Source organism: Anarhichas minor, unplaced genomic scaffold (genome assembly GCF_050575085.1).
Source record: "Anarhichas minor isolate MPS153535 unplaced genomic scaffold, ASM5057508v1 ptg000100l, whole genome shotgun sequence".
NCBI lineage: Eukaryota > Metazoa > Chordata > Actinopteri > Perciformes > Anarhichadidae > Anarhichas > Anarhichas minor.
The window spans coordinates 54,075-78,941 of NW_027466546.1; the positions used below are offsets into that span (position 1 = coordinate 54,075).

At 45.1% G+C, this 24,867-nt stretch overlaps 1 protein-coding gene and 2 long non-coding RNA genes across 6 annotated transcripts; 2 read left to right on the forward strand and 1 right to left on the reverse strand.

Annotated features, from left to right (window-relative positions):
- Positions 1 to 422: 422 nt before the first annotated feature.
- Positions 423 to 24,190, reverse strand: LOC142939519 (sodium channel protein type 4 subunit alpha B-like). 2 transcript variants are annotated; one of them, XM_076082695.1, is made up of 31 exons: positions 24,063 to 24,190; positions 23,612 to 23,792; positions 23,197 to 23,334; positions 22,217 to 22,335; positions 21,373 to 21,462; positions 20,482 to 20,610; positions 18,262 to 18,347; positions 17,505 to 17,693; positions 17,360 to 17,423; positions 17,121 to 17,262; positions 16,298 to 16,501; positions 16,163 to 16,223; positions 14,947 to 15,197; positions 14,660 to 14,731; positions 14,490 to 14,576; positions 14,030 to 14,386; positions 13,306 to 13,468; positions 12,877 to 13,040; positions 12,308 to 12,380; positions 12,024 to 12,178; positions 11,741 to 11,914; positions 11,479 to 11,601; positions 11,074 to 11,358; positions 9,631 to 9,684; positions 9,274 to 9,402; positions 9,093 to 9,194; positions 8,230 to 8,499; positions 4,837 to 5,432; positions 4,020 to 4,164; positions 3,840 to 3,914; positions 423 to 1,347 (listed from the first exon to the last, which is right to left on the reverse strand). In XM_076082695.1, the coding sequence occupies exons 1-31, from the start codon at positions 24,164 to 24,166 to the stop codon at positions 1,213 to 1,215; spliced, it is 4,917 nt and encodes a 1,638-aa protein (XP_075938810.1). In that variant the 5' UTR covers positions 24,167 to 24,190; the 3' UTR covers positions 423 to 1,212. The 2 variants fall into 2 exon arrangements, 1 of the variants encoding a protein (XP_075938810.1); XR_012950103.1 differs by lacking the exons at positions 3,840 to 3,914; positions 4,020 to 4,164; positions 4,837 to 5,432; ... (25 more) ...; positions 23,612 to 23,792; positions 24,063 to 24,190 and adding an exon at positions 1,762 to 2,450 and having other exon boundaries at positions 1,211 to 1,347.
- LOC142939520 (uncharacterized) lies at positions 11,002 to 15,407 on the forward strand. 3 transcript variants are annotated; one of them, XR_012950105.1, is made up of 5 exons: positions 11,002 to 11,091; positions 11,253 to 11,934; positions 12,027 to 12,170; positions 12,296 to 14,754; positions 14,950 to 15,407. It is a non-coding gene; the product is annotated as an uncharacterized LOC142939520 (long non-coding RNA). The 3 variants fall into 3 exon arrangements; XR_012950104.1 differs by having other exon boundaries at positions 11,015 to 11,934; XR_012950106.1 differs by having other exon boundaries at positions 11,015 to 11,896.
- LOC142939521 (uncharacterized) lies at positions 19,914 to 20,439 on the forward strand. The gene is made up of 2 exons (XR_012950107.1): positions 19,914 to 20,029; positions 20,249 to 20,439. It is a non-coding gene; the product is annotated as an uncharacterized LOC142939521 (long non-coding RNA).
- Positions 24,191 to 24,867: the final 677 nt, after the last annotated feature.

Sequence of the window (24,867 nt, forward strand, 5' to 3'; positions counted from 1 at the left end):
TAAGTCCTACCTGAGTCCTACATAAGTCCTACCTGAGTCCTACATAAGTCCTACCTGAGTCCTACATAAGTCCTACCGGAGTCCTACATAAGTCCTACATAAGTCCTACCTGAGTCCTACATAAGTCCTACCTGAGTCCTACATAAGTCCTACCGGAGTCCTACATAAGTCCTACCTGAGTCCTACATAAGTCCTACCTGAGTCCTACATAAGTCCTACATAAGTCCTACCTGAGTCCTACATAAGTCCTACCTGAGTCCTACCTGAGTCCTACCCGAGCAGTAACCATGTCGTATCACTCACCTGTTAAAATGTCTTCCTGCCTCCAGCTGCTGTTCATCAGGGCAGATACAGAGAGCTGTGGGAGCTTATCATTTATTGGTGACAGCCACCAGCTAAAATGAATATTGAACAAGGTGAAATGTTTTCAGCTGTATTTATTTAGTTTTACACGTGTGAGAGAGAGAGATAGCATCAGCAGCAAAATATCAACGCTGCACAACAGAACTCCGTACAACATGTAGACTATAATGAGGTAAAAATGAATAAAAAAGTAAAACTGTAAAATATGATAAAAATGATAAAATATAGTAAAATGTATAATGAAGTAGAACTTTATAACAAAGTAAAGATATATAATAAAGTACAACAGTTCTACAAAGATGATACTCTGACAGTAGGAGGATGTAAACGTATTAGAGGAGCATGTGGTTAATAACCAATGATCAGTTGATCAGCTGGACTCATATGTTAGGTTGTCTGTATGTTGAAGGGTTCAACACTACTTTATTACTTTAATACAAACTTTACTTTGTATGCTAATGTTACTTTTTTCATGCTGTTACTTTTATAATACTAACGTCTTCAAACGTCTATAAAATATGAATGATTATGTGTTATTAATGTTATATAATGTTATCTATAATAAAGTCTGTAATCAGAGACAGAGATCTGGATCTTATCTGATTATCTGATACAAGACACAATTACACAAAATGACGATTATGAAATAGACGAATAGCCTACAATCGCAGTCAGTGTTATATGAATGCTAATCATAACCGGGATTAGTAGTTATATCAAGTCTATTATCAACAAAGACTGAGCTCTGCTCTGTGTCTCTGATGTGAGAGGAAAGTCCACAGGTGATGATTGAGTCCTTCAGGTTCTCATCTGGCAGGAAGTCGGGGGCATTAAAGGGCGGAGCAGAAGTCACTGTAAAGCTGAAACATCCACAGACTCGACGGCCGTCTCTTCATCGTGGTTCTTGTCTGCTCTCTGGATCGCTGTTGTCGCCACGGCTTCCTGTTTCCCCGGCAGGCTGCTGCTGATTGGTTCACACGACGTCTGTAGGCAACAATAATCAATGATCTTCTGATAGGTCTGGTGGTTGGTGTACCACTGCACTGTCTGGTTGCTACGTATTGTATTCTACAGGTTGCAGCTCTGTTGGCCAAACTAAATGTCCCGTTGGTGACAATAAGACATATTTGATCTTATATATATATTATATACATATAACTCACATCTACAAGAATGAACCATTAAATGGCCGCCAGTTGTCATCAGTTAAATTAATATTTAAGTTCAGATCTGCAACGACCACAGCTGTTACTGTGATCGATGAATACGATCCACCATCGGCTAACTCAGACACACCGATTACACATTTCCTTAAAACTCAGAACTAGCAGCGACGAATGCAAGAAATCAGGTCGAAGTCGTCATACAAGACACGTCATCAAACTACATAGAACTCACCAAGCTGTCTGACGCGTAGCAGCGACGTACTCAGCAGCCTGTGTGCGGGTTGTTCAGTTAGCTGCTAGCTGCTAGTTACAAAGTAAGAAAACAAACCTCCCAACGTCTGTTAACACTCCTCCGTTGTAACTCCACTTCGCATGTAAACACTGCCGGTATCTGGCTCTAAAAATGGCGGCTGCCCTCTGACCTTTCGATTGACAGCTCGCTTGAGCCAATAGGAGCTTCCATGTCCTGTCCACAGCCTACAACAGCCAACGAGAGGCCGCGCTGAAGGACAGGGCCCGCCCCTCTTCTTCCGTGTAAAGACCGAGCCAATTGCAACCGATCGTACAGACAATGAAATTTCTAAAATGACGATAATTATGCTGCTTCAGCGGGAGGATTTAAAGCCACAACAAGGACGTGACTTACAGCGAGTCTGCTGCCTGCGTCCGTGCGTAAGATGCAAAGTGTGGTTCTGGAGACTTTAGGAAAGTCAATAATGGCAAAATAACTTATAAATTACTGTATTTTGACATAAATAAGCTTTAGTTTGAATTCTGAATACACATTTTGTAGATTGCCAGTGAGTCTGCTGACCTGTTGGGGGGGGAGGTGTTTGTGAAGTTTTATTACCCTTTTGTTTCACTGTGTGTGTGTGTGTGTGTGTGTGTGTGTGTGTATGTGTGTGTGTGTGTGTATTTAGGTGTTACTGCTGATCTGGGGAGGTATATATACATATATATATCTGTGTATATATGTATATACCCACATGAGGAGGTGTGTGTGTGTGTGTGTGTGTGTGTGTGTGTGTGTGTGTGTGTGTGTGTGTGTGTGTGTGTGTGTGTGTGTGTGTGTGTGTGTGTGTGTGTGTGTGTGTGTTTCATGGTGTGAGGCAGCGAGCTGTAAAAAAAGTAGAATGCAGAAAAGATTTTCAAAGTTTTGTCTAGTTTTGTAAATGACGAACTGTTATTTCTTTATTTTCACATAATAGGTGATCATGTGATGTAGATTCAGATCAGGAGACTAGGTATGTTACTATGGTTACCACGGGTCCCCAAATGTCCTTTTTTGGAAAGCGCCGAGACATACTCTTAGTAAAACATGTGTAAAATATAAATTTTCTGTGGTATTGTTATCAGATCTGAACCTGGACTAGGTAAGGCTTCATGCTGTGGTCCCATTGTGGTTTACAGCTAATAAGTCTCAGCTATAGTCATCTATAGTCTTCTGTTTGCAAAGAAATATTCAGGCGGAAATAAAAACCTTCTACTTCAGTGTGTTCAAACTTCTATTACTCAATACCAGCAGCACTTACAGTGATTCTGACTGTTGGACCTTCAGAGTGTTACCTTTCAAAAGAGACCATGCATGTACTCCACATGGTTCAAGAACAGCTGTCAGTTTACTTCGGTTACGCCCTGGATCGGCGTGTTAGGCTCATTTTACAGGAGTGGTAACAGGTTATAAACATTTTTCATGTGAAGGAGAGTCGATGTCGTGTTAAAGCGCTTTGAGTGGTCGGAAGACCAGAACAGAGAAATACAAGTACAGTTTATTTACCATTTAATTCATGTTGTTTATGATCATTTGTTTATTAACAGTTTGCTATATTTATTCATTTTATGTGTTTTTCTTGTTTCGTTCTTTATTAATTTATTCCATGTTTGATTCAATAATTACGAACTAAAGGATTGTCTCTGTTCGTATTCATCATCATGAATCTTATTACTTTATGACTGTATGAGTATCATCGTTGAACCTGTGTGAGATAAACATATCGTTTGTTTCCCTGGACGGACGAATGCTGCTCCTGCTGTAAAGTTGGGCATTTTAACACCGAGGTCTCTGCTGATTGACTTGTTTTTTGATCCTCAAGTGGACATTTGAAGAACTGCAATTTCTGACTTTGGCTAAAGTTCTCAGCACCAGAGGTTTCTGCTTTGATCAAACATGGCTGGGTTTAGAGAACAGGTAAAAACTACAGAATAGAATATAAAATAAAATAGAATTAAAAAATATGAATAGAAAAGAATAGAAAATAATAGAATAGAATAGAAAAAAATAGAAAAGAATAGAATAGAAAAGTGTAAAACCTTGGACGGGTTGGCCAAGAACTTTTCCCCCATTCTCGCTTTGAGAGAGTTCATCTTTCCTGAGTCACCCAACACCTGCACAAATATGGAATATAATAATAACAATGACAATGATAATAATATGAATAATGATCATAACTATCATAATAATAATAACAATAAAAATAAAGATAACGTCACCTGTGTGGCGAGTGCGTGAAGCACGTCCGAGCAGTGGATTCTGTCTTCAGGAAGCAGAGGCAGGTCCGTGTGGGTCAGTTTGATGGGGTTTGGTTTGGGAATCCTCAGAGGATCCTGCAGAGCGTCGCAGAAATCTGACAGCTCACTGTGGAACACAGGAGACACCATGAGAGTCCACGACAGACCACAAAAGCTTGGTCAGAGTAACACCCATCCTGTAGGGAGGACTCACCTATACTGTAGGGAGAAGGACTCACCTGTACTGTAGGGAGAAGGACTCACCTGTACTCTTGGGAGAAGGACTCACCTGTACTTGAGGGAGAAGGACTCACCTGTACCGTAGGGAGAAGGACTCACCTGTACTCTTGGGAGAAGGACTCACCTGTACTGTAGGGAGAAGGACTCACCTGTACTCTTGGGAGAAGGACTCACCTGTACTTGAGGGAGAAGGACTCACCTGTACCGTAGGGAGAAGGACTCACCTGTACTCTTGGGAGAAGGACTCACCTGTACTTGAGGGAGAAGGACTCACCTGTACCGTAGGGAGAAGGACTCACCTGTAGGAAGAAGGACTCACCTGTACTGTAGGGAGAAGGACTCACCTGTACTCTTGGGAGAAGGACTCACCTGTACTTGAGGGAGAAGGACTCACCTGTACCATAGGGAGAAGGACTCACCTGTAGGAAGAAGGACTCACCTGTACTTGAGGGAGAAGGACTCACCTGTACCGTAGGGAGAAGGACTCACCTGTAGGAAGAAGGACTCACCTGTACTTGAGGGAGAAGGACTCACCTGTACCGTAGGAAGAAGGACTCACCTGTACTGGATGAACTGCGAGGCTTCTGGGTCAAACTTCTTCCAGGTTTTATAAAACATCTGGAAGTCGTCGTCACTCAGCGGCTCTGCGTCCTCAGACTTGAAGGTCTCCAGGATGACGATGATGTACAGGTGGACCACCAGTAGGAAGGTAAGGCAGACGTGCGTGACCATGAAAACGATGGTGACTGCCGGGCTGCCACAGTTCCCCCTGATCGTGGATCCTGGGTTCTCCATGTGGGGATCGCATTCTGGCTCAGTGTTCATGATGGGAATCAGAAAACTGCCCCATGAACCTGAAGTAGTCATCAGTATCAAACAGATCATGCTGTTCCCAAACGTCTCAAAGTTAAACATGTCGTTGAACACAAGCTCCTTCTTCACATAGGCAAAGTTAAACATGCAGAAGACAGAGGAGGTGAACATGATGATGAAGAGGAGGAGGCCAATGTTGAAGAGGGCAGGAAGTGACATCATGAAGGCATTAAGCAGCTTCCGGATCCCCTTGGCCCAGTAGAGGATACGAAAGATATGCACCACTCGTAAGATACGCACCAATCGCACCACCATGAAAAGAGAACGCGACACAAAGTATTGCTCGATGAGGTAAGTAAAAAAAAAGCCTACAGAGAGACAGAGAGAGAGTTTGAGTTATTAAACAATCATAAATTCCCAAAAGATAATCTAGATTTACAATGGTTTACAAAAAACAATAATTAAATTAAAGACACACATCTGCAAAAGCAAATTTCAATTCCCTTAAAGTGAAAAGTGTGCCTTCATAATCTGACATATCTTCAAAAAAATCGAAATCCTCCAATTTGAAGTAATATTTATATTCTAACAATACCCATGCTGTAACTACACCTGAAAATAACACAAAAAATCAATCAATCAATCAATCAATCATTATTAACCTCATTATACTACATCAGTTGCACTGAGCGACTAATAATGATTTTGGTTTGTTTACGTTGGAGTTAGTTGAATGCGCGGTGTGTCGGTATCAGACGCAGAGGGACACTGATTTAGTTGGGAGTGAGACCTACAACTGTTGGGAGTGAGACCTACAACAGTTGGGAGTGAGACCTACAACAGTTGGGAGTGAGACCTACAACAGTTTGGAGTGAGACCAACAACTGTTGGGAGTGAGACCTACACTGTTGGGAGTGAGACCTACAACAGTTTGGAGTCAGACCTACACTGTTGGGAGTGAGACCTACAACAGTTGGGAGTGAGACCTACACTGTTGGGAGTGAGACCTACAACTGTTGGGAGTGAGACCTACAACAGTTTGGAGTGAGACCTACAACAGTTGGGAGTGAGACCTACAACTGTTGGGAGTGAGACCTACAACAGTTTGGAGTGAGATCTACAACAGTTGGGAGTGAGATCTACAACAGTTGGGAGTGAGACCTACAACTGTTGGGAGTGAGACCTAAAAAAGTTGGGAGTGAGACCTAGAACAGTTGGGAGTGAGACCTACGCTGTTGGGAGTGAGACCTACGCTGTTGGGAGTGAGACCTACGCTGTTGGGAGTGAGACCTACATCTGTTGGGAGTGAGACCTACACTGTTGGGAGTGAGACCTACAACTGTTGGAAGTGAGACCTACAGCAGTTGGGAGTGAGACCTACACTGTTGGGAGTGAGACCTACAACTGTTGGGAGTGAGACCTACGCTGTTGGGAGTGAGACCTACAACTGTTGGGAGTGAGACCTACGCTGTTGGGAGTGAGACCTACAACTGTTGGAAGTGAGACCTACAGCAGTTGGGAGTGAGACCTACACTGTTGGGAGTGAGACCTACAACTGTTGGGAGTGAGACCTACACTGTTGGGAGTGAGACCTACAACAGTTTGGAGTCAGACCTACACTGTTGGGAGTGAGACCTACAACAGTTGGGAGTGAGACCTACAACTGTTGGGAGTGAGACCTACACTGTTGGGAGTGAGACCTACAACTGTTGGGAGTGAGACCTACAACAGTTTGGAGTGAGACCTACAACAGTTGGGAGTGAGACCTACAACTGTTGGGAGTGAGACCTACAACAGTTTGGAGTGAGATCTACAACAGTTGGGAGTGAGACCTACAACTGTTGGGAGTGAGACCTAAAAAAGTTGGGAGTGAGACCTAGAACAGTTGGGAGTGAGACCTACGCTGTTGGGAGTGAGACCTACGCTGTTGGGAGTGAGACCTACACTGTTGGGAGTGAGACCTACAACTGTTGGAAGTGAGACCTACAGCAGTTTGGAGTGAGACCTACACTGTTGGGAGTGAGACCTACAACAGTTTGGAGTCAGACCTACACTGTTGGGAGTGAGACCTACAACTGTTGGGAGTGAGACCTACAACAGTTTGGAGTGAGACCTACACTGTTTGGAGTGAGACCTACACTGTTGGGAGTGAGACCTGCAACAGTTTGGAGTGAGACCTACACTGTTTGGAGTGAGACCTACACTGTTGGGAGTGAGACCTGCAACAGTTTGGAGTGAGACCTACACTGTTGGGAGTGAGACCTACAACTGTTGGGAGTGAGACCTACACTGTTGGGAGTGAGACCTACAACTGTTGGGAGTGAGACCTACAACAGTTTGGAGTGAGACCTACAACAGTTGGGAGTGAGACCTACAACTGTTGGGAGTGAGACCTACAACAGTTTGGAGTGAGATCTACAACAGTTGGGAGTGAGACCTACAACTGTTGGGAGTGAGACCTAAAAAAGTTGGGAGTGAGACCTAGAACAGTTGGGAGTGAGACCTACGCTGTTGGGAGTGAGACCTACGCTGTTGGGAGTGAGACCTACAACTGTTGGAAGTGAGACCTACAGCAGTTTGGAGTGAGACCTACACTGTTGGGAGTGAGACCTACAACTGTTGGAAGTGAGACCTACAGCAGTTTGGAGTGAGACCTACACTGTTGGGAGTGAGACCTACAACAGTTTGGAGTCAGACCTACACTGTTGGGAGTGAGACCTACAACTGTTGGGAGTGAGACCTACAACAGTTTGGAGTGAGACCTACACTGTTTGGAGTGAGACCTACACTGTTGGGAGTGAGACCTGCAACAGTTTGGAGTGAGACCTACACTGTTTGGAGTGAGACCTACGCTGTTGGGAGTGAGACCTGCAACAGTTTGGAGTGAGACCTACACTGTTGGGAGTGAGACCTACACTGTTTGGAGTGTCTTCACAGCCAGGTGAGGTGTTAAAAGATGTTCCTTCAGGGTCTCTAACTTTCTAACAGTGGAACAGGAAGTGGTCATCGTTGTGGGATAAAAACCAATGAAATACATTTAAAATGTTGCCTGAACAAAAGAAAATAATTATCTTGAATCCTACGTTTGTACTTTATATTTTAAAACATGTGATGCTTCTAAATTAACGACTTAGGCAACGACAGACTCACTTAGGATCACCAGGAAGTCCAAGATGTTGCAGCTGTCGCTGAAGTAGTGCTGTCTGAGCGCGATGATCTTCACAATGAACTCTGTGAAGTAGAGGATGATGACGACAAAGTGGAGCCAGTCCAGAATGTTTTCCGTCTGTTCGCTCTGCTGGTCTGACTCCACCATCAGGGTCACCATGTTCAGGCAGATCACCACCACCACCAAGACTTGAAAAGACCGTTTAGTCACCAGGTCAAAGAGCCGAGCCTGGAGGCAATTCTACATGAGACAATAAGCAGACGATGTCAAAGGGACATACGACACATAGAAACCAGTGAAAGCCTGTTATGAATTTATTCAGTTTATTATGAATTTATTCAGTTTATTCTGAATAAATTCTGAGATCACAATCCTCATCATCCTCATCATCCTCATCCTCCTCATCATGTTACTCTGACAGCTGAGAGTGAAGACACTTTAGTATCTTCTGCATCTTAACACTGATGATAAAAACAACAGCAAGAATATGATTTATGATCTGCATTACTGACTTCACGATTACTTTATTTCAGCATGTTGACCATCATCGCATCATTTCCCATCATGCTTCTTGTTTTACTAACTAATTACACAAAGACCTGGATCAGGTGTTTACAGGCCCCAGTAACTGCAGACCCTGCAGCTAACACTGTTCAGGGACTGTTTTCCTCCTCGGAGCTGCTGAATGAATATGGACCCTGGTCTGACCTGAACCCTGACCTGAACCCTGACCTGAACCCTGACCTGAACTCTGACCTGAACCCTAACCTGAACCCTAACCTGTATTAACTGTATATTAAGAATACCGTGAGACTGAAAGTAAATAAACACACCTGAGGTCGTGGAACAGGTTTCTGAGGTTCCATCATACGTTTCTTAACAGACTGGCAATATTTCTGCTGTTGCTTTGTCATAAAAATCTGTTTTCCTGCAGAGTAAAGACAAAAGTAAAGACAAACGTAAACACCAATATAAAGACACTCAGTCAGTCTGTCTCTCAATATAAAGACGTATCTTTTGTCTGTGCAGGCTGTCGATGATGACTCTGATGAAGTAGTTGAAAGTGAAGAAGGAGCTGATGAGGAAACCGATGAAGTACAGGTACATGTAGGTGTTGGACTCATAGACGGGCTGTGACTCCAACTAAACACACACACACACACACACACACACACACACACACATACAGTTGTATTTCCATCGCTTTAGAAGACGTAACATTGCATTAACTTCCTGCAAACTTCCCATAAACATAACTATTACATAACTATTACCATAACCATAACTACAACCATAACCATAACTATTACCATAACTATTACCATAACCATAACTATTTCCTACCAGTAAAGTAACAGTTGGTGTACTGACCCATGTGGCGTCCACAGCTGCGTACATGACATCCACACAGTCGACTGAGAGCGCCTGACAGAGAAACACACGAGTCATGAAAACACTGGATGAAGTTTGTTTCTAATGTAAACTCAGGTTAACGTGTCAGGTACTGCTGGACTAAATGATACATATATATTTCTATAAACTATATCTACGTGATCCTCATCTTTGTGGATAAATATGAAACAGTGAAGTGAATCATGCAATTTATTTGATCGACACACAAACGTTTTGGGAGTTTTTGTCTGTAATTCGAACAGTTTTATTGATGGTGGAGAAACACCCATCACAAGGTTAGAAGGGAGTTTGTCGAGCCACCTACAACAAATACTTCATTGTATACTTTATTTAAATATTGTTCTCTAGCTCAGACTACAAGTGATCAGACTACGAGTTATCAGACTACGAGTGATCAGACTACGAGTGTTCAGACTACGAGTGATCAGACTACGAGTGTTCAGACTACGAGTGATCAGACTACGAGTGTTCAACGAGTGATCAGACTACGAGTGTTCAGACTACAAGAGATCAGACTACGAGTGATCAGACTACGAGTGTTCAGACTACGAGAGATCAGACTACGAGTTATCAGACTACGAGTGATCAGACTACGAGTGTTCAGACTACGAGTGATCAGACTACGAGTGTTCAGACTATGAGTGATCAGACTACGAGTGTTCAGACTACGAGAGATCAGACTACGAGTGTTCAGACTACGAGTGATCAAACTACGAGTGTTCAGACTACGAGTGATCAGACTACGAGTGTTCAACGAGTGATCAGACTACGAGTGTTCAGACTACAAGAGATCAGACTACGAGTGATCAGACTACGAGTGTTCAGACTACGAGAGATCAGACTACGAGTTATCAGACTACGAGTGATCAGACTACGAGTGTTCAGACTACGAGTGATCAGACTACGAGTGTTCAGACTACGAGTGATCAGACTACGAGTGTTCAGACTACGAGAGATCAGACTACGAGTGTTCAGACTACGAGTGATCAGACTACGAGTGTTCAGACTACGAGAGATCAGACTACGAGTGTTCAGACTACGAGTGTTCAGACTACGAGAGATCAGACTACGAGTGTTCAGACTACGAGTGTTCAGACTACGAGAGATCAGACTACGAGTGATCAGACTACGAGAGATCAGACTACGAGTGTTCAGACTACGAGTGATCAGACTACGAGTGATCAGACTACGAGTGTTCAGACTACGAGTGATCAGACTACGAGTGATCAGACTACGAGTGATCAGACTACGAGTGTTCTGACTACGAGTGATCAGACTACGAGTGTTCAGACTACGAGTGTTCTGACTACGAGTGATCAGACTACGAGTGTTCAGACTACGAGTGATCAGACTACGAGTGATCAGACTACGAGTGATCAGACTACGAGTGTTCAGACTGACCAGGTGCAGCAGCGACAGGTAACCGTTCAACACGTCGTCGTAGTTTAAGTGCGTGTTCTTCCAGCGGACCTCAGTGAAGTTCTCCATCATCAGATAGAGACACTCCGACTTGTTGTTCACAACCTCAGGTAAAAAGATTTCCTCTGCCGTCTCGTTATAACAGTAATAAAACTTTCCAGCAAACAGATTCACTCCCAGGATGCTGAAGACCATCCAGCAGACCAGAGCCACCAGCATGAAGTCCAACATGGACGGGACAGTCCGGACTAGAGCCTGTACCACCACCTGCACACAGACGGGAGGAGAGGGAGACAGGTCATACTATCTGACTGTCTGAGACCTGCTGCCTGTCTGTCTGTGTTTACACTGTCTGTCCATATGTCTTTCTTTGAAGTGCGGTCTCACCCTCAGGCCCTGGATGCGAGAAATGGCCCTGAAAAGCCCCAAAGCTCTCAAAGTCCTCAAAGACTGAAAGGCTCCCAGTTCAGAGAATCCAAATGTGTCAGCAGCTATAGACACCAGGAACACCTGGAAGAGACAACACAGTGTTAACATCAATACTGGGACCAGAGTAAGCAATAGAAACTAGTAAAAACAATCCAGTTCACGTTACAGTTTATAATCATTAATATCTTACCAATAATCAGGGTTATGGATCTCTTCTCACCTGTAAAATGAGGAAGTCAATCCAGCTCCAGGCGTCGCTGAAGTATTTCTTGAGTCCGACGGCGATCCACTTGAGAATCATCTCCATGAGGAAAAGGCAGGTGAACACCTGATCCGCTCTGACCAAAACCGTCTTCAACACCTGACGGTGCTGCAGGTGAACGTCCTCAAACGCCTGTTCACAAACACACTGACGTTAGTACCTGATATTATAATAATAATATTGTATGTTTGTCTTCACCAGAATATTAATAATAATAATATATCATATTATATATATTTACCAGAGCTACACTGCTCAGCAGGATGATGAAGAAGATGGTGATATCAAAGCATTTGTGCTGCACAATAGAGAAACAGGCTCTTCTGAAGTTAGACCAGACCCTCCATCGGCCACGGGACGTGTCTACGTCCAGGAATGGACAGCAACGGTAACACTCTGAAACACACACACACACACACACACACACACACACACACACACACACACACACACACACACACACACATCAGGGCTGTTATCGACACTGACTCCTGCTCTTCATCACTTTTACAGAAATACTCATACTGTCGCTGCAGCAGTCCTCAGGGTCTCCATTCTGGTCCTCGGGGTCTTTGTGCTGCTGGACTTCAGGATGTCTCTGAACAAACACATTGAACGCATGACGTTTATTCATGAAACAGCAGTCTGAGGATCAACAAAGTTACTATGATTCATCTTGAGGGGAACATGAAGGATGAACCAGTCTTCATGTTTCAGTCACAGAGTCCTGGAGGAGTCCAGGGTCAGCATCACTACTGGGACTAAGACCTGCTGGGTCAGCATCACTACTGGGACTAAGACCTGCTGGGTTAGCATCACTACTGGGACTAAGACCTGCTGGGTCAGCATCACTACTGGGACTAAGACCTGCTGGGTTAGCATCACTACTGGGACTAAGACCTGCTGGGTCAGCATCACTACTGGGACTAAGACCTGCTGGGTCAGCATCACTACTGGGACTAAGACCTGCTGGGTCAGCATCACTACTGGGACTAAGACCTGCTGGGTCAGCATCACTACTGGGACTAAGACCTGCTGGGTTAGCATGTGAACTGTCTATATTATGAAGTTAAATATCGTTGAAAACAGTTTACTTTTTTCTCTTCTTCCTCTTCAGAGGCTTTCTTGGACCCAGCGGTGGGGACCCTCTGGGATCCATGGTCACCGTTGAGGTCCTTGACCTCTGACACCGGCGGCTTTGAGGCCACAGAGGTAAAGTCCAGATACTTCTTCCTGGTGACTTCCTTCTTGTCTACCTCTAAAATAAAGTAAATTACACAAAATACATTCAGTCATCAGAGAGATTTATAGTGAACGATATTTTAGAACTATTAAAAACGTTCTCGACTTATTAAGAAGGTTTCATCTCAAGATAAAGAAACAGATCCTAAACTCTGAAAACATTCAAAATACAGAAAATAACAAAAACTAAATATCTCAACCAAACAAAAGCAAATCAATATTATCAAGAACAGAAAAGTCCATTCATAAATAGTTTGCTCCAGGTCCAGGTCTGGTCCTACCTGGGTGATCTGGGTTCACATGTGTGTTCTTTCCCAGTAAAGTCCCCAAAGCTCTCTTGATCCGCCTGATAGTGATCTGCAGGGTACTTTGTTCTTCTTCTGGATCCAGCAGACAAACAGTGCTGAACGAGCTCAGCAGCAAGGTCAGGAACAGATTCAGGACCTGAAACCAGACCAGGAACAGAATCAGGACCTGAAACTCCAAAGTCCCAGAACAGTGACCTACAACAAGGCGAGCAAACAATATCAGGACCTGCAACAAGACCAAGAACAAAGTAAGACATAGATTCAGGACCTAAGGCAACGCCAAACAGATTCAGATCCTGCATCGAGGTTAGCAACAGAATGGGGATCTGGATTCTGGACCTAAAACAAGGCCAGGAACTGATTCAACACCTGAAACAAGTCTGGGAACAAAGTTAGGAACAAAATAAAGAGACTCAAGAACAAAGGGTGGAGACACATTCAGGCACAGATACAGGACCTGCAATAAGGCCAGGAATGAGATTCAGGACCTGTACCTGTAACACTGTGTACTCAGCCTAAACCTACAGTGAACTGAGATCTTTCATGATATTTGGGCCGATCTTCTAGAAAGACCAAAACCCGGAACCTTTGACCTCAGACATGGATCTGTTCGAGCTACAGCTGACCTGCTGGACCGGAGGATTAGTGAGATACAGGACCCAGGCTCAGGTCCAAATAGGCCAACCTATAGACTCACCAGCAGGTTTCCGATGACGAGGAACATCGAGAAGAAGATCAGACACGTGGTCTTATCCGAGACCTCCATGCAGTCCCAGGTGATCTCAATCCACTCTCCAAACAGGACCCTGGTGACGACCAGGAACGAGTGGAAGAAGTCCGTAAACTGCCAACGAGGAAGAAGGCAGTCCGCTGAGATGCGACAGACGTGGTCTTTGTAGTCCTGCTGGAACAGCTGCATGCCAACCACGCTGAAGATGAAGACCATGATGAGCAGAAGGAGGGTCGGGCTCCTCAGAGCCCTCAACGAGGTCCCGATGATCTTTATCAACATGTGGAAGGATGGCCACCACCTGGCCAGCCTGAACACTCTCATCTGTACAGGAGAACAGTCATATTATTTATATTGTGACATTTAAAGCACTTAATAAAAGTATTTCTTCATTTTGATGTGGTGATGATGATGATGTCACACTGACCACTAATAACCAGCGAAGACCGTCATAGACAGACAGCTCCAGCAGGCTGACGAAGACGATGCTGCTGTCAAAGACGTTCCAGCTCACCTGTAACGATGGCAACAGACACGTTACCATGGCAACATATGTCAGTCATCAGCACTGAGCTGGCGATAAACAGGAAGTCTGACCTGGAAGTATCCGTACGGGTCCATGGCCACGACTCTGAGGAACATCTCAGCTATGAAGATCACTGTGAAGACCTGCGAGAGGTCAGGGGTCAGAGGTGAGAGGTCAGGGGTGAGAGGTGAGAGGTCAACGTGTTTGGCTCTATCAGTCTTCATCATGGTGTAAAGTCAGCCCCTAATATAATGGTAGGGGAAACACTGACATATATATACATACATGTCATGTTTTATAAATGCTGATAAGAGAATCAGTGTAACTTGTAACTTGTTTCATTTCCACTTTAACTGACCAGCTGTGCTTCAGTCAGCGTCCTGTCGAAGCGCTCCGTCATTGGATAATGCTCCAAACACATGAAGACGATGTTGACGATGAGGCAGATGACGACCCCGAGGTCGAAGAACGGGCTTGTGATGAAGATGTAGAGCCGCTGTTTGAGCCACCGCCAGCAGCCACAACAGTTCCATTTCAGGAGGAAGTTGGCGAAGACAAACCAGCAGGAAGAACACGACCTCTGGTCCTCTGAAACACAACACAGTGGATCTCTGAGGCCAACAGGAAGTCAGCGTTACTCTGGTTCCCTTAAAGCCAATGAGATATCTGTGAAGGCATATCTCCTGACGTAGAACTAAGTGTTAAGATTTGTGTTTGTGTTAATGCTGACTCATGTCAGACTTATAGTCGAGGGAACCGGAAGTGAATAAATGCTGACTCACAAGTATACAAATCCAAACGTGTGTGTGTGTGTGTGTGTGTGTGAGAGTGTGCGTGTGTGTGTGTGTGTGTGTGTGTGTGTGTGTGTGAGTGAGTGAGTGAGTGTGTGTGTGTGTGTGTGAGTGAGTGAGTGAATGTGTGTATGTGTGTGTGTGTGTGTGTGTGAGTGAGTGAGTGAGTGAGTGAGTGAGTGTGTGTGTGTGTCTGTGTGTGTGTGTGTGTGTGTGTGTGTGTGTGTGTGTGTGTGTGTGTGTGTGTGTGAGTGAGTGAGTGAGTGAGTGAGTGAGTGAGTGAGTGAGTGAGTGAGTGTGTGTGTGTGTGTGTGTGTGTGTGTGTGTGTGTGTGTGTGTGTGAGTGAGTGAGTGAGTGAGTGTGTGTGAGTGAGCGACTGTGTGTGTATGTGAGTGAGTGAGTGAGTGAGTGAGTGAGTGAGTGAGTGAGTGAGTGAGTGAGTGAGTGTGTGTGTGTGTGTGTGTGTGTGTGTGTGTGTGTGTGAGTGAGTGAGTGAGTGAGTGAGTGTGTGTGAGTGAGTGAGTGAGTGAGTGAGTGAGTGAGTGAGTGAGTGAGTGAGTGTGTGTGTGTGAGTGAGTGAGTGAGTGAGTGAGTGAGTGAGTGAGTGAGTGAGTGAGTGAGCGAATGTGTGTGTGTATGTGAGTGAGTGAGTGAGTGAGTGAGTGAGTGAGTGAGTGAGTGAGTGAGTGTGTGTGTGTGTGTGTGTGTGTGTGTGTGTGTGTGTGTGTGTGTGTGTGTGAGTGAGTGAGTGAGTGAGTGAGTGTGTGTGTGTGTGTGTGTACCTTCCATGCTCTCTGTGTTTCCACCACCAGACTCCGGTGAGAGCGCCGCCCTGCAGGCTTCCTGCTGTAACAACAACAAGTTTTAATAAAAGCTGTATTTACATGAACAAGGTGTGAGAACTGAACAGATCTCACCTCCTCTTCTTCTCTCCTCTTTATCGCTTCCAGGATGTGACGGAACTCTTCTTCTCTCCGTTTGAGCTCGGCGACTCCGGCTTCCTCCCGCTCACTGGTCGCCGTGGCAACGACCGCCACAGCGAGGCTGAGGACGAAGAAGCAGCTGGGGAAGAAGACGAGCACGAAGAAGGTCAGGTGGGCTTTACCCACTGCTTGTAACGTCTGCAGACAGACAGGTGAGAGAGACAGACAGGTGAGAGACAGACAGATGAGAGAGAGAGACAGGTGAGAGAGAGACAGGTGAGAGAGAGAGACAGGTGAGAGAGAGACAGGTGAGAGAGAGAGACAGGTGAGAGACAGACAGGTGAGAGAGAGACAGGTGAGAGAGAGAGACAGGTGAGAGAGAGAGACAGGTGAGAGAGAGACAGGTGAGAGAGAGAGACAGGTGAGAGACAGACAGATGAGAGAGAGAGACAGGTGAGAGAGAGACAGGTGAGAGAGAGAGACAGGTGAGAGAGAGACAGGTGAGAGAGAGAGACAGGTGAGAGACAGACAGGTGAGAGACAGACAGATGAGAGAGAGAGACAGGTGAGAGAGAGACAGGTGAGAGAGAGAGACAGGTGAGAGAGAGACAGGTGAGAGAGAGAGACAGGTGAGAGACAGACAGGTGAGAGAGAGAGACAGGTGAGAGAGAGAGACAGATGAGAGAGAGACAGGTGAGAGAGAGAGACAGGTGAGAGAGAGAGACAGGTGAGAGACAGAGACAGGTGAGAGAGAGACAGGTGAGAGAGAGAGACACTGTTTTTGTTGTTATCACACTTTGAATTTTAGCGTTACGGACCAACTGCACCAGGCTCTCCAGGAAGTCTTTGCTCAGCAGTCTGACCACAGACATCAGAGACCACCCAAACGAGTCAAAGCTGGTGTAGCCGTAGTTTGGGTTGTTTCCCACCTTCAGACAAGTGTAGCCCTCCGGACAGCGCCTGAACACATCATCACCTTCATCGTCATCTTCATCATCACCTTCATCATCACCATCATCAGGTCTCATGTTATTAAGTGTCTGTGTTGTGAACGAACCCAGAATCAGAGCTGTTTCCACACACCAGAGCGTCGCGCTGACCGGGCAGGAAGTAATAGTTCACTGCCAGAGAGACGAAGGGCAAGAGCTGAAATACAGGGATCAACACTGTACATCTAAATATCATCATCATCTTCATCATACCAGGGTCTGTAGTCATATCGTGGAAAGTGATATTAGAATCAGGCCAAATGACACATTTGCTCTTGAGATCTCCCATGAAGAGCAGCAGACCAGTCACAGCCAAGACGCTGAGGACGAGCACCGTCAAAACGAGGACGCTAGCGAGTCCCTTCAGTGATTGGACGAGAGCTCCGACCGTGGTCTTCAGACCTGAGAGGGGGCGGGGCGAAAGACTGACTCACGACATCATCATTCATGAAAACAGCCTTTAAAAGAGGAATGAGTAACATCTGACCTCATGCTCCACAGAACTAGGGGGCAGCAGGACAAGAATGCATAAGATCCAACCAAACAGCTGAAACTCTGACTGCTGGTCAGAATAATACTGCCATCTTATGGAGACCCCCTCAACGTGTTGGCCGGTTAGGGAAGGGTGGGGGGGGCGGTCCAATGGGATCGAAACCAAATCTCTGCTTTGTTTCTGTCACTTTGTACTGAACGTGATTGACTACGTGTTCGTCCTCTCATGTGAAACTAAAGACTGCAGTGACTCACTATTACCTCTACAGGTACATTTTACAATATTATGCTGGTTAGCATCACTTCAGTAGATATCTGTCTTTGACATAACGTCAATACTGTGATGTTTGTTTTATGTTTTAAACTAAAATTCAGGCCATATGTTACATAATGCACCTTTGATCCATGTGTGTGACACACACACACAAACACAAACAAACAGACACACACACACACACACAAATACACACACACTAACCTGGGATGACTGTGATGATCTTTAGGACTAGAGGAACTGTCCTCAGCACAGAAACTTTGCCAAGGTCTACAAACCCCGCCACGAATCTGAAATACATCATCATCATCATCATCATCATCATCATCACCATCATCATCATCATCGTCATCTTCACCATCATCATCACCATCATCATCATTTTCACCATCATCATCATCACCATCATCATCATCATCATCATCATCATCAGTGTTGTTTTAATGGATAAAACAAGATCTGGCTGAGGGACAACTGTTGTAAACTATCCCACAGCTACAAAGAGATGCACGACGACTACAAAGAGATGCACGACGACTACAAAGAGATGCACGACGACTACAAAGAGATGCACGACGACTACAAAGAGATGCACGACGACTACAAAGAGATACACGACGATTACAAAGAGATACACGACGACTACAAAGAGATACACGACGACTACAAAGAGATACACGACGACTACAAAGAGATGCACGACGACCACAAAGAGATGCACGACGACTACAAAGAGATGCACGACGACTACAAAGAGATGCACGACGACTACAAAGAGATGCACGACGACTACAAAGAGATGCACGACGACTACAAAGAGATGCACGACGACTACAAAGAGATACACGACGACTACAAAGAGATGCACGACGACTACAAAGAGATGCACGACGACCACAAAGAGATGCACGACGACCACAAAGAGATGCACGACGACCACAAAGAGATGCACGACGACCACAAAGAGATACACGACGACTACAAAGAGATGCACGACGACTACAAAGAGATGCACGACGACCACAAAGAGATGCACGACGACCACAAAGAGATACACGACGACTACAAAGAGATGCACGACGACTACAAAGAGATGCACGACGACTACAAAGAGATACACGACGACTACAAAGAGATGCACGACGACTACAAAGAGATGCACGACGACCACAAAGAGATGCACGACGACTACAAAGAGATGCACGACGACTACAAAGAGATGCACGACGACCACAAAGAGATACACGACGACTACAAAGAGATGCACGACGACTACAAAGAGATGCACGACGACCACAAAGAGATGCACGACGACTACAAAGAGATGCACGACGACTACAAAGAGATGCACGACGACTACAAAGAGATGCACGGCGACTACAAAGAGATGCACGGCGACTACAAAGAGATACACGACGACTACAAAGAGATGCACGACGACCACAAAGAGATGCACGACGACTACAAAGAGATGCACGACGACTACAAAGAGATGCACGGCGACTACAAAGAGATGCACGGCGACTACAAAGAGATGCACGGCGACCACAAAGAGATGCACGACGACTACAAAGAGATGCACGACGACTACAAAGAGATGCACGACGACTACAAAGAGATACACGACGACTACAAAGAGATGCACGACGACTACAAAGAGATGCACGACGACTACAAAGAGATACACGACGACTACAAAGAGATGCACGATGACTACAAAGAGATACACGACGACTACAAAGAGATACACGACGACTACAAAGAGATGCACGACGACCACAAAGAGATGCACGACGACTACAAAGAGATGCACGACGACTACAAAGAGATGCACGACGACTACAAAGAGATGCACGACGACTACAAAGAGATGCACGACGACTACAAAGAGATGCACGACGACCACAAAGAGATGCACGACGACTACAAAGAGATGCACGACGACTACAAAGAGATGCACGACGACTACAAAGTTTGTGATTAAAATCTGTTGAACATTGATTTAGTTTTATAAACTTTGTTCAGGAACGGGGCCACGCCCAGAACACCGCTCATTTCCTCTGCACAGAGTATTTAAGCACAATGAACCCGTTCACTCCCTCTTCAACTCTTATCTTCACATCCCTCCCCCCAAACCCGTTTTTATCGTCCTATTTCTCTCTCTCTCCCTCTCTCTCTCTCTCTCTTGTAGGATTACAGGAACAACAGGGAACTCTGCACCGCCAGAGCTTCCGAAGAGACGGCCCCCACCCTACAGTCTCCAGTCCCCCCGTTCCCGCCAGCCGCCGGACATCAACGGTCCCCCATCGATCACCTAACCTCCTTGTTTCTTCTTCCTGACATCCCTTCATCCCTACCCTACAATAAACCTCTCAAAACTCATACTGTTATTGGCATGGTCCTTGTTAGTGAATTGATTATTACCCCGTGCTGATCACCATAACGTCCAGCCAGTTCCAGGGATCTCTGAGGAAGGTGAATTTCCCGACACAGAAGCCTCTGGAAACAACCTTTATGATGGCTTCAAACATGTAGATGGCTGTGAACACGTGTCTGTTTAAAGACGGAAAAACACAGAAATATTTAAATTCAGCACAAATACACTCAATTGAAATAGAACACAGGTGCAACAAAAATAACACTCCCGTTGTGAAGTTAAAGCTTATATAGCATTTAGCATAGCATACATAAAGGGATGAGATGGTTGTGTGGTTCTTACATTGGTAATGTTCAATACCAGAAAACTTCTCAACACTTGTTCCTGAAGCTTTGACCACATCTTAAGGCCTTCTTCTGAGATGGAATCAGTATCAATACAAAGTATAAAGTGAAATATATACGTACATTTTAAATAGTATTTTCTACTTTGATGCTATGTGACTACATTAAAGAGTGTTTCATATCATTGATCATATCATTGGGGTACAACACAGCGTGCCCAGAACATTATTATTCATATTATCTATTGCCATCTGCAGTCAACATCACAGCTCACACTGTGACTGTGACAAACCGCAGAGCTCAACTTGTGTCCCAGACATTAGTATGTAGCTTTCAGAACAGAGATTCAATTCAGCACTTACACTTTGCAAAGAGGTCAAAGTTCAAACTGAACTTTAGTGACCTTTTATATGCAGATGACAGCTTTGTGAACAATGAAAGATCGACACTGAGGACAGGCTGACTCTTTGTTCTTCTTCAAAATACAGTTTTATGCTGTGAATCAGTTCTGTTATTTCCAGATGTTATCTGGTCCTCCTGTGTGTGTGTGTGTGTGTGTGTGTGTGTGTGTGTGTGTGTGTGTGTGTTACTCACTCCACCATCCTGATCCGTGCTGGAGGATCAGTCATCGTCAGGAACACACAGTTGGTCAGAATCGTTACCATGATGAACAAACTGAATAAAGTTTTGATGAATTGAGGAAAGGTTCAGTCCAAAGTCAGTCTCACAGTATCATGAGTTCACCATGTCATAGTTTTGAATGTATAATGAGAAGGAGTAAACCCTAAATAGAGGACTCACAGTATCCCACAATGCATTGTGAACGTGTTTGACAATGGTCACTGAACGAGGCACAATATACCACGATAGAGATGGCCTGAAGATACTATATTTTTACCTTTTACAATAAAAATGACTCCAAACTACCAAAAAAGATACAAAACTACCAAAAAAGATACTAAACTATCGAAAAAGACACTGAACTACCAATAACAATTACTCCAAACTACACTACTACACTACACTTAACAACACTGAATTTCCAAAATTATATTATACAACCAATAAGACACTAAACTACGGATAAAGAATTAGAGTAAACTTTTAATTACACAAAACTACCACAAATTTCACAAAACTACCAAAAAGATACTAAACTACCAAAATAATATATATATTAGACACTGAACTACCAAAACTACAACAATTACTCCAAACTACCAAAAAATACACTGAATTTCCAAAATGATACTAGACAACCAAAAAGACACAAAACTACGGATAAAGAATTACAGTAAACTTCTAATAATAAAACTAAACTATCAAAAAAGACACCAAACTATTGACACAAAATTACAATAAACTACAAAAAAAACCGTTACTACTAAAAGAAAGACAAATGGACTCCATGAGTTCAGTAGAGGGTCACAAAGGATATGAGTTCACGAGGATCTGGATGGCGACGGTCCTCAGCGGGCTGAACGGACTCAGCAGGTAACAAGACGACTCAGCATTAAACCTGTGAATTATGTTGTCTTTACTGAGCACAATGAACGTCTGCAGAGAGACAGACAGGTCAGAGAGAGACAGGTCAGAGAGACAGACAGGTCAGAGAGAGACAGGTCAGAGAGACAGACAGAGACAGAGACAGACAGGTCAGAGACAGAGACAGACAGGTCAGAGAGACAGAGACAGACAGGTCAGAGACAGACAGGTCAGAGAGACAGACAGAGACAGACAGACAGGTCAGAGACAGACAGGTCAGAGAGACAGACAGGTCAGAGAGACAGACAGAGACAGACAGACAGGTCAGAGAGACAGACAGAGACAGAGACAGACAGGTCAGAGACAGACAGGTCAGAGAGACAGATAGAGACAGGCAGGTCAGAGACAGACAGGTCAGAGACAGACAGGTCAGAGAGACAGACAGAGACAGACAGACAGGTCAGAGAGACAGACAGAGACAGAGACAGACAGGTCAGGGAGACAGACAGAGACAGAGACAGACAGGTCAGAGACAGACAGGTCAGGGAGACAGACAGGTCAGAGACAGACAGGTCAGAGAGACAGATATAGACAGGCAGGTCAGAGACAGACAGGTCAGAGACAGACAGCGACAGACAGACAGGTCAGAGAGACAGACAGACAGAGACAGACAGACAGGTCAGAGAGACAGACAGAGACAGACAGGTCAGAGACAGACAGGTCAGAGACAGACAGCGACAGACAGACAGGTCAGAGAGACAGACAGACAGAGACAGACAGACAGAGACAGACAGACAGGTCAAAGAGACAGACAGGTCAGAGACAGACAGGTCAGGGAGACAGACAGAGACAGACAGACAGGTCAGGGAGACAGGTCAGGGAGACTTGATGTTGTTCATCTTTTAATGAGGATTCTATTAAAGAGAGATAGACCTTCTGTGATTGGTAGAAGGGATCCAGCTCCTCCAATGGGGTGTTCAGAAGCTGAGGGGGTGGGTTTCCGTAGAAGAATGGGAGGGGCTTCCCAGCCTCCAGGTCACTGGCTGGTTTGGGTTGGTTGTTCTCTGTTACCTGTCAGCCAGAGCCAGCCAATCAGAGAGGAGGATTTGGTTTTACCCGTTAACGTTGTTGAACTCTAATACATTTAGATTCTTAAACTTAAAATGATATTTAAATCAAAGCGTAAATGATGTATTAATTCTTTATATAAGTGTTTCTTCTTCAGGCAGCAGGTCTAACGTTCTGCCCCGTGAGCCGGTTCACAGTCTGCATGGTTCTCCTCAGAGTATTGATGAGTATTATATTATATTAGTACTGATTCCTGGGTATTGATTTGTGTGTTTTGTACCTCTTTGCTCCTCTTCCTCGTCTGGAGCTCCATCTCTTCATCTTCATGTTGTTGTTGAATCTTCTGAAGTGAAGCTGCTGTCAAACGTCTGAAGACCTCCGTACCAACAGGGGGCAGCAGAGACGCCGTCCTGGTCTTCTGCAGAGCTGCCCGAACTCCACTGTCACCTAGCAACCGCCTCCTGTGTGGAGACGGGGAGTAGAGGACCTCAAACAAAGACAAGACCTCCAGAGAGACTTCATGAGGACTGGTCTCAGCAGTGTTCTCTGACTGTGTGAAGTGATGAGGACGGGACCCTTCATCACATTGAAACATGAGACGCACCTCGAAGCTCAGTTCATATTCTCACTCTCACTCTCACTACCTGTATCTAAAGCAGCGTGTTCTCTGGTCACGTGACCACCGTATTTAAAGCAGAGCTGTCTCTATATTTAAAGAGAATCACACTTACAGCTGTGAAGGACGAAGTCTCAGCTGGTTGGCTCTCTTCAGAAGCTCTCCTCTCTCCTTCTTGCTCCTCCACATCTCAAAAAAGGACATTTTTCTGCTCGTCATGGCTGCACCCGTCTGTCCTCTGCATCCACCTGTCTCCCCCGTCCTGTCTGTCTGTCTGTGTCTCTGTGTCTCTGTCTGTGAGTCTTGTTGAGTCTCCAGTTGTCTGCTGCTCCTCATCTCAATGCACTGTTTTTATATTCACTCCACTCCTCCAGATTCAAATGTCTGCTGGGTGAGGTCATTACAGCCACACACAGACACGCACGCACGCACACACACACACACAGTGTGTCCGCAGCTTGTGTTCACACAAACTGACTTCCTGTTGCCTGCATATCTTCATTAGAACATCGATCTATTTTCCTGGAAACAGTGAAAGAGTCATCTAACACACACACACACACCCACACACACCCACACACACACAGACACCCACACACACACAGACACACAGACTCCCACACACACACACACGCACACACACACACACAGACACACACACACAGACACACACACAGACACACACACACAGACACACACACACACACAGACACACAGACACCCACACACACACACGCACACACACACACACAGACACACACACAGACACACCCACACACACACACACACAAGCAGACACACACACAGACACACACACAGACACACACACACACACACACACAGACACACACACAGACACACCCACACACACACACACACACACACAAGCAGACACACACACAGACACACACACACACAGA